The following is a 16,148-nucleotide window of genomic DNA, read 5'->3' on the forward strand; positions in this document are numbered from 1 at the left end:
CTGTGTCACCCAGTTTTTGGCAGCAACCCAATCACAGTGGGACAGCAGCTCCCAGTGCCACCAGACACAGCCCTGGAGCTTGCTAGGGGTCAGGTAACAGCCTTAGGACACAGTCCTCGAGCAGGAGGCAGCCTGGCAGCAGCTCTGTGCCCATGGCCCCAGCAGCCAGCCCACAGGCAAGGAGCCTGTGCCACAGTACATCAGCATCAATATGCTTATTGTCTCCCCTCCACACCCCCTTTGCAGCCCATCTGCCATCACACATGGCTGAGGCAGAGAGGAAGCTGCAGAGGAGGAGGAGAAGGAGGAAGAGGAGGAGGAGAACCCCACCACAGTCACAGCATAAGCACCACAGCCCATCACAGGTGTCAGTTCCATTCAGGAATGGTCCTGGTTGACGTGCCCAGCACTGCCATGACCATGCAGCTCCCACCTCACCTGCATGCCCCAGAGCCTCCTCCCTGCTCTGTTTCCCACCATTTTTATCAATACTCATCCCAATTTCCCCTTACCAGTCCTCTGCTCTCAGCTCACTCTGACAGCTCAGGGCCAGCAGCAGCGCAGCGCAGCGCAGCGCAGCACAACACAACACAACCCAACCCCACCCTGCATCCATCCTGCCCCCTATATACCCCCAGGCAGGGGCAGCTGAGCAGCACTGGCTCCATCACTTTTGCTCTTGGGGAGCACCTGGTGCCCCAGCTGGAAGAGCAGCTGCCTGGGGTGGCCCAACCTGGACACGCCCAGCCCCTCCCGCAGTTGCACAGGAGCATCCGAAGGGGAGCCAGCCCACAGCAACACCAGCTGATGAACCCCAAAATTCACAGAGCTGCAGAGCCTTCCACTGCTTCTTTCTATTTGAGGCAGAGATGGGCTATCGCACTGAATTTGGTTCATTTTATTTATTTTATTGATTTTTAAAATAGCTGCTTTTTTTCTTCCAAAAGAACCCTGGGGCTGTGAACAGTTTGACTGTACACATGAGAGCTGAGAAAGAAGCAGTGGCTGAGCTCGAGGAGCAGGGGAAGGGCTGCATGGGGACATCACTGAGAGGACCGGGCAGACCCCCCACCTTCTGAGACTCAGGGTCTCCCCAGAAACCCCAGCACACCCAAGATTCCAGAGTATTTATTCCCCCACCACTGGGATGTTGCGGCTGTACATGGTCTCAGAGGACAAAGAAAAATTATGCTTGCAGCATCACAGAGCAATTAATTACAAAGGCCATCAATAGGAGATTTAATGACAATCAGAGAAAAATTAACTGTGTTGAAATTCTTCAGTTTAATGGATTCTTCCTTGATTAGTTACATTCAGGAGTAATCTCTATTCTCTCTTTACTTGCTTTAGTAAGTAAACAACATTAATACTCATATCAGGTGACAGAGTAAGATAACGCAGAAGCCTATGTCATACTGAACTAATTTAGTGGGAAATTTTTAATATGTTAATACTAAACATTTCAGGTTTACTAAGCAGTGATAATCAAATGGTTATTCTCTTCTCACAATCCCAGCACAATGCAGCAATTTTTGCCAAAAATTGTCTTCTCCCTCCGGATTTCCCACTGTTGGGTTCACAGACATGGAGAGATTCAGGCCCTGCAGTCCCCCGAAGGGACCTTTCTTGGTTTCCTTTCTTGCACATCCAAGAGGAACTGTAGACTATTCCTTCAGATCTTAACAACCCTTAAACTATTTTTAATAAAATGCTTTTCAGTGTGACACCGATGCACATGTAGCTTTCAATTACATTTTAGCACTCCCAGTGGGAAGTAGCTCTTTATTGGGAGAAGTGACTTATGATCATGCAGGATTATGGGTTTGGTCTCTGCATTACAGATATTCAAAGCCTGGTGAAAATAAAAACTGCTCAGCACATATTCTAGAGATGAGCTAAGCCTTGTGCATGGGGAAGCATTTCTGAAGAAGTGTTTGAAATAAAACTGTGTAGTCATCTAGTAGAACAGAGACGTGAAATTGTTATTTGTCAAGATGAAACTGGCATTTGGATAAAATTCTCTGGCGCTGTTAATAACTTCAGTTGACGAGGGAGTTACAACAGGAGCAATAAGGTAGACATCCCCATGAGCCCAGAGGAGCAGAATTTTTCATGGGTTGTGAGCAAGGAGAAGAGTGTGTCTTCAGTAATAACTTTCTGAGCGGCTCCATCAGAACGGCCACCACGAATTTATCTCTTTCTATTCTCTCCAAAGCTTTGTCAGCTTTGAATAATCTGCTGTGGCTACAGGCTGCTGGAGTGCCACATGGCCACGTGCAGCTCCAGCATGAAGTCCAACTCCCCGAGCAGTTTTATCATGATTACGTTTCTTAACTTAAATCAAGGAAGTCTCTGGAGTTCCCTACGACAATGTGAACTTAAGATAAACAATGAATGATGAATAGGCCAATTACTGAAACCTCCCTTCAGCTGAAGCCATATGCGACTAGTTGATAAGAGGAGGTACGTGTTCTCTCATCTGGCAAGTGTGACAGAAAATGGGACAGTTTGAAGCAGAGATGGTTCTGTGTAATCAGCCACTTGGGTAATGAGCAATTTCCTTTCATATGTGATTTTTCCTTTTCTCAGTTTGCTGTTCAGGATGTTGGAAGTGGGGAGAGAGCCGGCAACGTGACCAACACACACGCAAGTGCTTTGCTCTGGGATAAATCACCCAGATGGTGCTGGGTCTGAAGGACGGTGGTGTTTCTACAGGTGGCATGTGGATCCAGGGCGAGAGCTGCATCCCACACACCTCACTCGGGCTTCCCCCTCCTCCTGAAGGCCCCTCGGGGCAGTGATACCTGAAAATGCCCCTGCAGAGCCAGCACCACCCTCTGCCCCACAGCGGGTCCCAATCTGAGACACAAAAGCATCAGGAGATGGCTGAGGCCTGAGTGAAGGCACCGCACGTGTCTCCCAGGGGTGAGGAAGACTTTCCCAAGAGACCCACACAAACTAGAAGAAGAGACCATCTGTAAACTTACCAGCAGCCTGCTCAAAGCTTCGTGTGTGCCACAGCAAAAGGAACAGACACCCTGGACCATGGCTGCAGGACCAGGGCACTGACACCTTGGACCACAGCTGAGGACCAAAGGACAGACTCCTTGGACTGTGGCTGAGGACCAAGGGACAGACACCGTGGACTACGGCTGCAGAACCTGGGGGACGAACACCTCTGACCACAGACGTAGGACTAAGGGACAGATATCTTGGACCACAGCTGCAGGACCAGGGGACAGACACCTTGGACCATGGCTGCAGGACCAGGGGACAGACACTTCAGACTGTAGATGCAGCACCCTCGACAAGCTGTAAGCTCCAGGGCTCTGTGTATATTTTGGGGCTGGATGGCCTAAAAGAGCAAAGGGAGGGGCATTTCCCCTACTAAGGGACCCCTTAGCAGCACCCAAGGAGAAGGGGAAAAGGCTTGTGGAGGGACACACACTGGGGTCCCCTCAGGTGCTGAAGTTCCTTGTTGCTATCCCAACTCTATCTGGGAGTCAGTGCCACCACGGTCACCACTGCCACCACTGCCACCCTGCAGCGAGAGCTGTGAGGTGCCACGTCCCCTGGTAAACGGTATGATTTACTCACTACCTATGGAATTGGCCAATTAATTCACTATCCACATTAATATTATGGCTCATTTTTAACTTTACTGTCTCCATCGTTCCAATTTAGTGCTGCTCAGAGATGCTGCCACTGATCTTAACGGGTTTTTCATTATAACGAAGAACACCGTATTAATCACAACGAGGTTTCAGCTGGAGGTTGCTGCCCAAACCCCACTGCTTTGGGGAGCTGCTTTTTAGTGCTTTGGGGACCTATTTTATTTTTGGCAGGTTCCTTGCCCCCGCTCACACCATGTGTGAACCTTCATGCTGTCTGGGAGGAATTTTTTGGTATAACATTTCCAGACACACAGATTTTATGCGGCATTCAAGCCACGCTGTGGATGTGATAGATTTTTCTGGGCAAATTGGAGCAAGAAGTAGAAAACTGAAAGGATGCACTGGTTGTAGCCAATGAGCTTCTTATTGTCCTGTATAAAAATCAAATGCCTTTTAATCATTTCAAATGTTCTTCTGGGTATCAATTAGTCACACATTAATATCAGTATTGCTTCTCATCCTCAGTTCACATCAGATTAAGTTCTCCCCTGTCATATAGACTTGCGCTCATTAGCTTCAAGTAAAATTAGTGATTGTTCCCTCTTCATTGGCACTGATGGGAGATTTCCATTGGAACTGCTTTTCATACAGAAAACCTGATCGTCATCTTAAAGAGTGTGAGAGGTTTTTTTCCCCAAAACATTTTTGTCTTTTCATGGAAAATTCATTTTTTTTTTTCTTCCTCTGAAATGGAGCCTGAGCACTGAGGAATGGGGAAAAAACCAAACATTCCTGGCCAGCCGGGGGTTGCTGCCATCAAATTCCCCCCAGTTCTAGGCTAGATATTTATAATGCTCTGTGAAGAGCAGTAGTGATCAGGGGTCTCATCCTGCTCCCTGCCCTGCAGAGGGACCGGGGTGCACGCTCGCCAAGCGCTGGATGGGATGATGATATTTATTGAGTTTTATTAACTCCCAGCCCTGGGATGTTCTCACCTCTTGCAGCTAATTCAGATGCCCGACTCCTGCAGGAGTTACAGTGATTGCCATTAAAAAGCTTGACATTTACCTTACAACAGCAATAAAATAATAATGCCTAATTTGGTTTACGAGTGGTATTTGCAGTGTTTCCTGTGCCTGGAGTGGGGGATATTGTGAAGATTGTTGCTATGCTGATCAATTATGTCTGCTTAACGGCACTGTTGTAATTCTTTCCTGTAATCATCACCATCTTTCAGTAGAGCTGCTCCAAACTTTTCCTTTGAAACTGTAATTTTGACAGGAAAAGAAAATGCTTTCAGATACTTCAGTTTCCAGTGAATAACAAAAGCTTCAGAGGCGAAACTTTCTGGTGAAAAGTGGAGAAAGACAAACCTGGTGTCTGCATGGATTTGCTGCATTTAGATTCCCCAAATCTTTCAGATGTTTTCAAAGGCTGCCTGTGATTGCTTTCCATTAAAAAAGTGATTTTTCTCCTCCAAATAACCTGCTGTCTTTCACTCGTCAATATAATTCCCTTCTGTTATTGGCCTCTCCAATATTAAAAACCTCAGTGTGTTTTACATCGCTGAGCGATTGCTACCGAGTTAAGCGGGGGGGAGCTGCTGCGGGGCTGTGACGTAAGGAGCCCAAAGCCCTTTGCAGGGATCCGATACACATCCGTGCACACACGCCCCTTGCACACACACATGCACAACACCTTTCTCAAGCTATTCAGCAGCTCCGCTTCTACTTCTATCCCTCTTGAATTTGCCCCCAGGTTGCAGGCAGTGATGCCTCGACACACTTGCGAAGCCAGCACTGGGCTCACTAAAAGCAATTTCTTCCCCCATTTCTCACACTGAGCAAAACTCGACATGGATTTTCTTCTCTTTTTTTCAGTGCAATTTTAATTAGTACATGATGCACTCTGGGTTTTTATGAGAGTAAACAGCTTGGAAAAACAGTTTATGCCAGCTCCTCTACACCAGGGAGCCTCATCCTGTTCAGACTAGAAACCTCACACTGGATTTCTGAAAGCCTTTCTTAAGATGGGTTCAATTCCACGAAGAAATGGTACAATTTCAACACATGGAAATTTTTGAATGTCAAAAAAAAATCAGGAAATTCCTAGTTAGGCTGACTTTGGGGCAGGGCTCTGCACAAAGTGGGTGTGGGATGCCAGAGACCCCGTGGGGAGAGCTGGTGCTTCACACCGTGCTGCTGAGGGCTGACTGTGAGTATGTGTATGTGCACACACACGCATATATGCATGCACACCTATGTAAATGTGCATGTTCATGCATGCATACACATGTGCACGTGTGCATGCACACCTATGCACATGCACATAAACACAGGTGCACACCTATGCATTTGCACCCACGCATGTGTGCACACCCACATGTGCACACCCATGTCCATGCACATCCCTGTACCTCCCACCATGCCATGTCCCCCCATACACAGGCACTACCCCCCAAAAGCAGCAGTGCCCTTGTCCCCAGAGCTCCGGGGGTGACAGGAGCGGATTTAAATGAAAATTTGGGATGCCAGATGTGGCCGATGGACAGCACACAGCAGAGCTTCGTGCAGGCTCATCTCCAAAAGCGTGGGAATGGCTGCGGGAGCACCCGGGGCCTGGCAGGCTGTGGGGAAAGCTGGCGGCTGCCGTCATCGGGGCGGCCGTGACCCAGCCTTCCCCGCCGAACGTGCAGCCCAGAGCCTCTGTAACTCCTCTGTAACTCCACCTCAGAGCGGGACTGCATCCTCGCACACAGAGGAGACCATGGGAGGGACGGCTCGGGAGAGCCTGCAGGATTGTCACTTTCTGGACGTAAGTTCGTGGCTTGCTTTGCTACCGTGCAGCTTGTCAGCATGATAAATCTCTGATATGCCTGTGTGCTCGTCTCTCCTTGAATCATCATCCAACCTCTGGCTATGGCTGTTTTATCATTAATTAGGCAGAAGCATCCAAGAGGCAAAAGAAGACCTGCACCAGATACCAGGTCTGCGGACTGCTCCTCAGTGTGCTGCTCATTTCTCTTATTCTGATATTTTTTGGTGTCAAATATCTCTGGAACCCAATACCCAGAAAAGTAAGTAAAAACTCTTTGATCTGGCGTTTCTGAGTGCCGCTTCCCCAGACAGAGCTGTCCCCCCCGACTCACTGAAACTTTTAACTACACCCCGACACCCAGGCAACTTTACAAAATGCATTTTCTCAGACCACAAGTATTCGTGGGACTTAAAAATCTTCATATTATTCATAACTAGCCTTGACTTTATATGCGCTGGTTTTTTTCCTCTGTTGCTGCATTCTTTCCCTAACTGACAATTATAGGGGATGGGAGCTACACCACGAAGAGTTAAAGTTAGTCTTATTTCACCGGCAGCAAATTTTATGACAAGTAAGAAAATATTTTCCATTTCATTTCAATTATCTTGCCAGAAACTGGTGGAAAAGTCATTATGCCACCGCATAAAGAGGAGAGAAAGCCAGGACGCAGTGGTGATTGATTGTCATGGATTATATTTCTTACTTTAATGTGTCTGCAATGTGAGGGGACGGTGAGACGGATTAGCTTTTGGAGGAGCTCCTGCTAACTGGATTGTGCTCATTTATTCCCAGGTCCCCAGACAGATGCTGCTGTAAGTGCCGAGCATGCCGGGGGTGGCATCTCTGCCTATTCTGGCCAAGAACTTGGCAATTCTGCCAACCTCCTCTTTTTTTTTTGTCCCATACCCAAAGAAAATAGCTTAACCTTGAAGCCAATAGCTTAACCTTGAAGCCAACAGCCTGCCCAATGCTCCCTATTGCTCCTCTTTGACTTTCCATGGTCTTTCAGGAGGCTCCGTTCTACAGCCTGGTGCTGGTGGGTTTTGCCAACTCTTAAGAGCATCCCTAAAACACCCAAGTACGGCCAAAGTGGCCTTTTTCCCATGGTGGCACCTCCTCTGTCCTCCCTGTCCCACACTGGAGCCGCACCAGGGCTGCCCTCCCGTGGGGCAGAGGAAGCACCCGCTCGCAGGAAACTTTGTCTTCTTATCATCAAGTAGAAATAAATCCCCCCCAAAAAATAAAAGAAAAAGCAATAAAAGCCATATGTGCTTCCAGGCTCCTGCCAAGACAGTTATAAAGTCTCTACTGTTCCTCGAAAAACAGGGTGTGTGCCAGCCATGGGAGGAAGAGGCTGTTAACCCCCGGAGGGGAGGTTTTCTCTGAGCCAGAGGCACAGAGCCATCACCACAGCCTTGGAAGGGTTATCCATGGCGCTGGTCCTCGGCCCCCATGGCCTGATGGAGGATGGAGTCTGGTATTTCTGAAAGCCATTCACAACACCTGATGGATGGGTGAGCGAAGCACAAGGTCCCAGGAGAGCAAAGATGTTCCTGCGGTGGAGCCACAGGTGTCATGACGCTCCTGGTGTCCAACATCGCCGTGTCTGGCATCACTTCTCCAGCTGGTCCAGGAGTCCTCTGGGAACAGGATGATGGGGGAGGCTGTGAGCTCCTAATGCTTGAAAATATAAACCAAGTGGGATTAAACTCTTTAAAGAACAAAAAACCCCTTTGAGTTCCCTTCATGCAACTGGAGAGCGGAAAAAAATCTTTAAAGAAGACTTGTTCCTCTGAGGGGTGGCCTTGGACATGGCGCTGCCCTCTGCACAGCAGCATCCGCACCGGCCGGCACCACGGGTGAGTGAAGGCGATGAGTCAGCTAACAAGGGGCTCGGCGCGGCCTCGCAGGGGGACATATTTCAGCAATTCGCAAGCAAGTGCATTTTTAGCCCTATAAAACATCTCACAGCTCTATGAGCAGCACAGAGGCAGCCAAGCCCAAATGGGTTTGCTAGCCACTGTGCTGGCCAAAGTAATTCTTCCTAAATGGCAAGATACTCGAAGCTAAGGTGCCATCCGGGATCCTACCCTCCTAGAAATGATTTATGGCCCCATGCACTTTTTGTCAGTCAAAACCGGCGGCCTTCCAGCCATTTTAGGCTTCAGACTGTCTTTACCATAGCATAAAATCCATTGACAGCTATATATCTTGATAAAAGCCTCCTGCTGACTAACAGGAGATGCTCATGGCTGCCAAGGTGCACATCGCTCTCCGAACTCTTAAGCTGGGGTTACTGCCTGCACAGCCAGTTCTGCAGTTGCAGAATGGGGGATGCTGATGCATCTAGGGGTGTTGATGGACAATCAGCTGAACATGAGCCAGCAGTGTGCCCAGGTGGCCAAAAAAGCCAACAGCATCTTGGCTTGTATCAGAAATAGTGTGGCCAGCAGGAGTAGCAAAGTGGTTGTCCCCCTGTACTGGGGACTGGTGAGGAGTAAAAAGAGGCTGAGGGCTGACCTTATCACTGTCTACAACTACCTGAAAGGAGTTTGTAGCATGGAGGGTGTTGGTTTCTTCTCCAAAGTAACAAGTGATGGGAAGAGAAGGAATGGCCTCGAGTTGCACCAGGGAATGTTCAGATTGGATATTAGGAAACATTTCTTCCTGGAAAGGGTTGTGAAGCACTGGAACAGGCTGCCCAGGGCAGTGGTGGAGTCACCATCCCTGAAGGGATTTAAAAGATGTAGAGATGAGGCTCTTAGGGACATGGTTTAGTGCCAGAGTTAGGTTATTGTTGGACTCAGTGATCTTAAGGGTCTCTTCCAACCAAAATGATTCTATGATTCTATGAAAATATTGTTCAGAGGCTTTGAACCCCCTGACAGGGAGCGACATGCAAGAAGCAGGGGCCTGTGAAAGGGAGTTTGGATTGGGTTGCAGGCAGAGCCCCTGCCCCTTGCTGAGGCACTGCTGTGGGACCAGGGCACTCCTTCCCCAGCTCCAAGACCATACCAGAGGACAAACAGGGGTTTTCCATCCCCGTGCCTCCATCACTCCCTCCTGCCTTGCAGGCTTGAGGAGTTTTACACAAGCCCTTTGCTTCTGCATGACACCGTTTGATTCAGGAAATGAGACTCCCCAAGGCTCCTCAGCTCTCACCATGCCAGCGGGATCATTTTTGTGCTTCAAATAGCATCTGCCACTGCTCATCCTGTAAGGTCAGACATCCACAGGGACTGGAGGGCTGCCAGGCTGGCTGAGTGCAGTGAGCACCTGCGAGGAGGAGAGGCTGCTCCCCCCGGAGCTGCTCCCCCGGCTCCCCGTGGGGATGAGTGCCTGCGGGAAGCCGGCTGCTATGCCCTGAAGCTCTTCAGCAGCCCTCGAGGAGGTCTTTGATCCGCAGGCAATCCCTGATCTTCTCCAGGCATAGAGAGGCTTTTACCTCTGCCTTTCCAGGAAAAACAGAAGGCACGGAGATGGAGCAAGTGAGCTGAGGATGATACTATGGAGCAAGTGAGCCGGGGACACAGTGATGGAGCAAGTGAGCTGGTGATGCAGTGATGGAGCAAGTGAGCTGGGGATGCAGTGGTGGAGCAAGAAAGACAAGGACACAGTGATGGAGCAAGAAATCCAAGGTTGGACTGACAGAGCAAGAAAGCCAGGCAGAAGGGAAAGCAAGGTCCCTTGGGCTCAGGACTTGAGTCCAGCCTGGGACGTAAATGGGCTCGTGGCGCAAACAGCAGCGGCAAAGGCTGAGACATGGCAAAGCTCCTGGTGCAACTGTGGGATGAGCATCTTCTTCCAGGCTTGACACACTTGTCTCCGCACAGTCTGATCTCATCCTGCCCCACTTCCCACCCCCGGTGCCTGGGAGCTGCCTCTCCTTGCACAACCCAAATGATTGCCCTATCTCAGAGCTGAGATGCAAGGAACCAAGCAGCCCCATGGCAGGGTGCTCAGCACCAGGGTCAGGCACCCAGCAGCAGCCCACCTGCCCACTGGCCACCCTGTTAAATTGGGTGGGGGCAGAGGCAACCCCTGTGCTGTTTTGGCCCTCACAGGTTTACAACATGGAGCACACATTCTTCAGCCATGGTGAAAAGAAGAAGATTGTGATGGAGATTGACCCACTGGCCAGGACAGAGACTTTCAGGAGCGGGAATGGCAGCGAGGAAATCTTGGAGATCCATGACTTCAAAAATGTGAGTGCAGCAGGATTTGTCCCCGGGACCCTGCCTGTGGTCTTGCAGCAGGACCAATGGGATCCCTTAGGATACTGTAGGGTCGCTGAAGCAAGACCTGGAATGGTCAGGGAGAACCACGTCCATATGCAGCCTCTCTGGGGATGTTCTCAAAGGAAAGGAGATGTGTACCTACAAAAGCTTCCACTGGTATTTAATAGTGGTGTGGTTCAGTTCCAATGAAATATATCTTCAAAGCAAGACCTAGTTATTGGATTTACCCTTGCAAAGGAATGCAATCATCATAAATCTATCCGAGCCAAGTACATTTGTCTGTCTGGAGAGAACTAAAACCTCATGATGATGTTGTAGGTTGTAGGCTCTCTCTGAAACCTAATTAAAATTTGTAGGGAAATACCTTGTGCAGAGACATATGGCAAAATTTTCAGCTAATAGCCTAGCAGAAACTGGGTGCTGAATGTTCATATAACCATAATGGTCAGGTGCTATTCTGCATATTTTTATTTATGATAACCAGAGCTCATGATAGTTATATGGAGAAGAGGAGCAAAGTAAAAATTTTATCACTATCTGCCTTAAAATATTTGTAAAAAGCCCAATTCTCCCAAACCATAAAATGCAATATCCCTTAGGAGAATCTGTTAGTACATCTTAGCACTCTTGCTGAACAGAGTTTGCAGAAAAACATCAACAGGAAAAATAAAACTAAACCCTCATCCAGCTGTACCTTCCGTGCAATGGGGTTATTTATCCTCCTACTTTGCCCTGACTGCTGTTTTTTGTGTTCGTTTTGGTGCTATAGGGAATAACTGGCATCTTCTTTGTCGGACTTCAAAAATGTTTCATCAAAGCTCAGACTAAAGTCCTACCTGAGACCACAGAGGCCAAGATTCCCGAGCTTGAGGTAGGTGAATAAAACAGGACACCTTTCTTCCCCCCATGAAATGCCCCCTTTCCTTGGTGTTGGGAGCATGATCACTGTCCCCACTGCCCTCCCATCTACTCCAGCCTTCCCAGAGACTCCTCAATAAAGAAATAATGAGTTATGATCACTTCATGAAATGATCTTATTTCAGAGGCCTGCTTGTAAAAACAGCAAGTGGAAAGAGACAGGATTAGACAGCCAACAGACAAAAACCTCTCTGCACAATACCGGAGATCAAGAACAATAATCCTGTTGTAGTCAAAAGGTCACAAGGCAGCTCAGGATTAGCAGGCACTAAAAAGTCCATCAAATTGTTTTCTCCAAGAATTGAGCCTCATGTTCTCAAGCCGGATGAGGCAGGAGTAATGAATTTAAAAGAGCAGCCGCGTTAAAGAAATGTGATTTGAAAAAGCACTTGGCAAACAGCCCTGGGAGGTGGGAAGTGCGGGGCTGGGGCCGCCTCCCCGTCCTGACCTTCTCCCACCGATGTGCCCCATGGCTTTTTACACCAATTGAACTTCTGCCCACCACATCCTGCTGCTGGGAGTCTCACGCTTTGCGTGATGCATGGAAATATTGTTTAAACCCATATTTTAACTCCTCTCTGACTGCGTAACCCGATGCCTCTGTCCCTTGAAAGCAATCATCCTCTTTCCCTGTCCCCTTCCCCAGTGGCACAGGCCCTTGGCACAGCCCTCCCGCCTCCACGTTTGCAAGACAAAGGGTGATAGCAGACTGAACCCCCCCTCGAGGAAGCTATTGCAGATAAAACACCAGCAGGACACATGTTTGAAACGAAGCATGGGCAGAAACATTTCCCTGAATCATGACCCAAATTCCCAGACACCGATTCTTTGATTATGCCATAAGAAGCTAATAGATCTTTTCGGCTGCCATCATAAAAGGGATATGACTTCCCAGGCTTTAACAGAACATTGCCCCGGGTAGAGAGCTGAAATGTAAAACCCAATGAGATAAACATAGATTTAAGCTCTATTCGTCTCTTCCCAGCACTGCCAGGTTCTTCAGGCAGCACCTGCCCAACCCCCCAGCTTTCACCAGACACCCCAAAACCAACTCAGTCTGGTCAGGTTGTGTTGGCGCTTTCCTAAGACTTCCCAAAGCCATACGGAAAAACTCTATAAAAGAGAAATACAGCTCTAGACACCTTCTGGAGAGAAAAATGCCATTTGCCGGCTTGCTCTATGGGCTACCACCACCAACGTACACAACGTCTCCTTGGCAAGATAGCTCAGCACAGACACATCCAATAATCTTTATATATCTCCCTCCCTAAGTGCCTGCCAAAACACACCATGGACTAATGCAACAGCAGAGACATGTGGTATAAATTACAGAATACGGCCGTGCAAAGAATTTCTGTGAGGAATAAATTAAAGTGTTCGATCACAAAATCAGTAGCAGAAGGAGAGACGAATTAAGTAGTAAGAGCAAAGCAGAGAGGAGATGTTTTAATCTTGGGTTTTAAATGAGCTGGGGCACTCCAGAAGGCTCTTCCATATGGTGGGGACTGCACAGGAGAAGGCTCTTGGAGCATGATGAACAGAGGGAGGAGAAAGCTGGGTGGTGTTGGCTTAGAGTGGATAGGACAGGGAAGGCTCCTGATGGGTCTTCCTCCACGAGGACCAGTGGGTTGTTGCTTGCACCCAAGCAAGCACCACCATCGAAGGCAGATGAAGTCCAGCTGCTCTCTGGGAGGGGAGAGGGGCCTCTGGGTTAGCCAAGAAGAGGAGAAGCAGCCAGCAGTGGGGAGAGGGTGTCTCACCATGTCGGCGTGAAATCTCACTCTTCTTTCAGGGAGAAGAAATCACGAGCACCTACTTTGAGCAGTCCGTGGTCTGGGTGCCTGGGGAAAAGCCCATTCAGAACAAAGAGTTCCTGAAAAGCTCCAAAATTTTTGACATCTGCAGAAACGTGACCATCTACTGGATCCATCCAACACCAATAGCAGGTACAAGGAGCCACTTCCTCCCCAAAGTGCTCATTAATCCCTTTGCCGGGACCAGCTCTGCCACCTGCCCATGTCCCCACTGCCATTTGCCCCAATACAACATGATGGAAACCTGTTCCTGCCTCATTGTGTGTCTCAAACACAAACACAATGTTGGCCATGACCACAAGAGAACCTGGCCAATGTAATAGCAGGGGCTGAAGTTTCTCTCTGCAGAGTGCTCATCTCTGCGGGCTTCCCACTGCCCTGCACTTTGCAGAGTAGCCACCCTCCTCATAATAAGGCAAAAAAAAAACCACCACCAACCCAAACCCTTTGTACCTGCAAAGAAACCAGCACTGCTGGAAACTGGGACGCCTAAATTCTCATCACTGCATGAACATCAGAGCTTGAGCAGACATCTGCATCTAAATCACACAACGGGGTTGCCACCTCCAGCTGCTCGCTGCACAGCCCTCGCAGAGGTTGTGGCCTCGGAGATCTGCCAGTGTAATTACCTGCTCCCTCTAACCCACTTCTCTCTGAATGAGCTAGTTTAAAAACTCCTACTGAGAAAACTTCCTCTGCTCTGCTGCCCCCCAGGGTGATAGGCAGCTCATGGCCATCAAAGGTCCTGGGAGCAAGTGGGTATCAGAGATCCCGGATGCGGAGAGAGGCTGCTGTCCCCTTTCTGCTTCCTTGGTCACTGCTGTTCAACCTTGCCGCAAAGAAAATTAGTGTCACTGTGGGTCTTACCTGAGTCACCAACAGGTGCTGTAGCTGAGTATAATCTGCTCCCAATCACATTGACTTGCTGATGGTCTACAAATCCCGCCCTGCAGCAGCAGAACCCATCACAAGGGCCTATGAAAAAGGGGACTATAAGAAAGATGAGGATAGACTTTTTAGCAGGGCCTGTTATGATAGGACAAGGGGTGATGGATTTAAACTAAAGGAGGGGAGATTCAGGTCAGACATGAAGAAGAAATTTTTTACAATGAGGATAGTAAAACACTGGCCCAGGTTGCCTAGACAGGTGGTAGATGCCCCATCCCTGGAGACATCCCAGACCAGGCTGGACGGGGCTCGGAGCAACCTGATCTGCATGCTCATGGCAGGGGTGGACTGGATGAGCTGTGAAGGTCCCTTCCAACCCAAACTGTTCTATGATTCTATGAAGACATGCTTCTCTGCACCTGCAGCCCTGTGGTACCCAAAACCCGTGAGCATCGGGAAGGTATAAGCCATGTCTTCTCTGCCCTCTCCTCCTGCATAGTATCTCCTACAGCCCTCCACTTGAGCTTGGTAAAAGTAGGAGGCAATGGAGCACAGCTGGTTCACTGGTGCAGTTACTGAGGTTGCAGTGGTTTCCTCTTCTTGTACCACAGAATTAAATTCTGGTAGAGACATCAATGCCTGTTGCTGCATTTGTCCCCCTGCTCCCTCACTGTTGGTGTTTGGGCTCTTCCTGTAGCTCCTGAGCTGGCTGACCTTGAAGGGACAGAAGAAGAGGACCCCGAGCTGCTTGTGAACAACCAGAGCTGGCTGGACGGGGAGAGTGAACGCGAGGTGGAGAAGGATGCACAGCCAGGGCCCAAGCGTCGGGCACGGCAGCTTACCGAGGAGGACCTGCCCGTCAACGACTATGTGAGTGTGGGGAATCGCATCCTGGGGGTGTCCTGGACATGGTCCTGGGGTGTCCTGGCTTTACTCCTTGGAATGTCTTGTTCATGCTTCTGGGGTGTCCTGGTCATGTTCCCAGGGTGGTCTGGCCATGCTCCTGGGGTGTCCTGGTTATATTCCTCAGATGCCCTAGCTGTGGTCCTTAAGGATGTCTTGTCCATGCTTCTGGAGTGTCTTGGCTGTCTTCCTGCGGTACCCTGGCCACATGTCCCCCTCTCTCTCCATGTGTCCCCATTTGCTGACACTGGCTTTTCCCACAGTCAGAGAACGGGCTGGAGTTCCACCCGCTGTGGGATGAGCGAGGCTACTGCTGTGCCCAGTGCCGCCGTGCCAACCGCTACTGCCGGCGGGTCTGCGAGCCACTCCTGGGCTACTACCCCTACCCCTACTGCTACCAGGGTGGGAGGGTCATCTGCCGCATCATCATGCCCTGCAACTGGTGGATCGCGCGGATGCTGGGCAGGGTGTAGCACCCACCCACCCGGCGCTTGGGTGCTGCCCTGCACCCGCCTGCCACACCACTCCCTGTCCAGATGCATCCCAATGCAGCTGATGTGCAGGTCGTTACCTGATTGATTGCTGGCGAGCGTGCAAGCCCCCTGGCTGCGGCACCTTCACTGTCTGTCCTCCTCCCCGCATCCCCCGCGGGGCTGGGGGAGGCCGTGCTCAAGCGCATCGTTGCCACGCTGAGCAGCAAGAGGCGAACAATAAATGTCTTGTATGAGCAATTGCAAAGAAAATGGAAAGTCGTTTTAGTCTCAGTCTGTGATGCTTAATGGGTCTTGAGAAGTGATCTAATTGCTTGGCTGCCTCGTCACGAGCATCCATAACTCAGGTACCGGGACCGCCGGCGCTCGCCTCCCTGGGAACGTGCGGAGGTCCCTAATTTGCTCCCTGACGGCACTGGTCGTTGTTCAGCACGTCCCATGTCTCCATTCCAGCAGGTTCCCATG

At 49.7% G+C, this 16,148-nt stretch overlaps 1 protein-coding gene across 1 annotated transcript; it reads left to right on the forward strand.

The window, feature by feature from the left end:
* Window positions 1–6,380: 6,380 nt before the first annotated feature.
* TNMD (tenomodulin) lies at window positions 6,381–15,665 on the forward strand (the record flags this gene model as incomplete). Its single annotated transcript, XM_080352577.1, has 7 exons — window positions 6,381–6,428; window positions 6,556–6,690; window positions 10,496–10,636; window positions 11,439–11,540; window positions 13,380–13,533; window positions 14,987–15,159; window positions 15,456–15,665. The coding sequence occupies 7 exons, from the start codon at window positions 6,381–6,383 to the stop codon at window positions 15,663–15,665; spliced, it is 963 nt and encodes a 320-aa protein (XP_080208703.1).
* Window positions 15,666–16,148: the final 483 nt, after the last annotated feature.

The sequence above is a fragment of the Nesoenas mayeri genome (assembly GCF_963082525.1).
Source record: "Nesoenas mayeri genome assembly, chromosome: 13".
Classification (NCBI taxonomy): Eukaryota; Metazoa; Chordata; class Aves; order Columbiformes; family Columbidae; genus Nesoenas; species Nesoenas mayeri.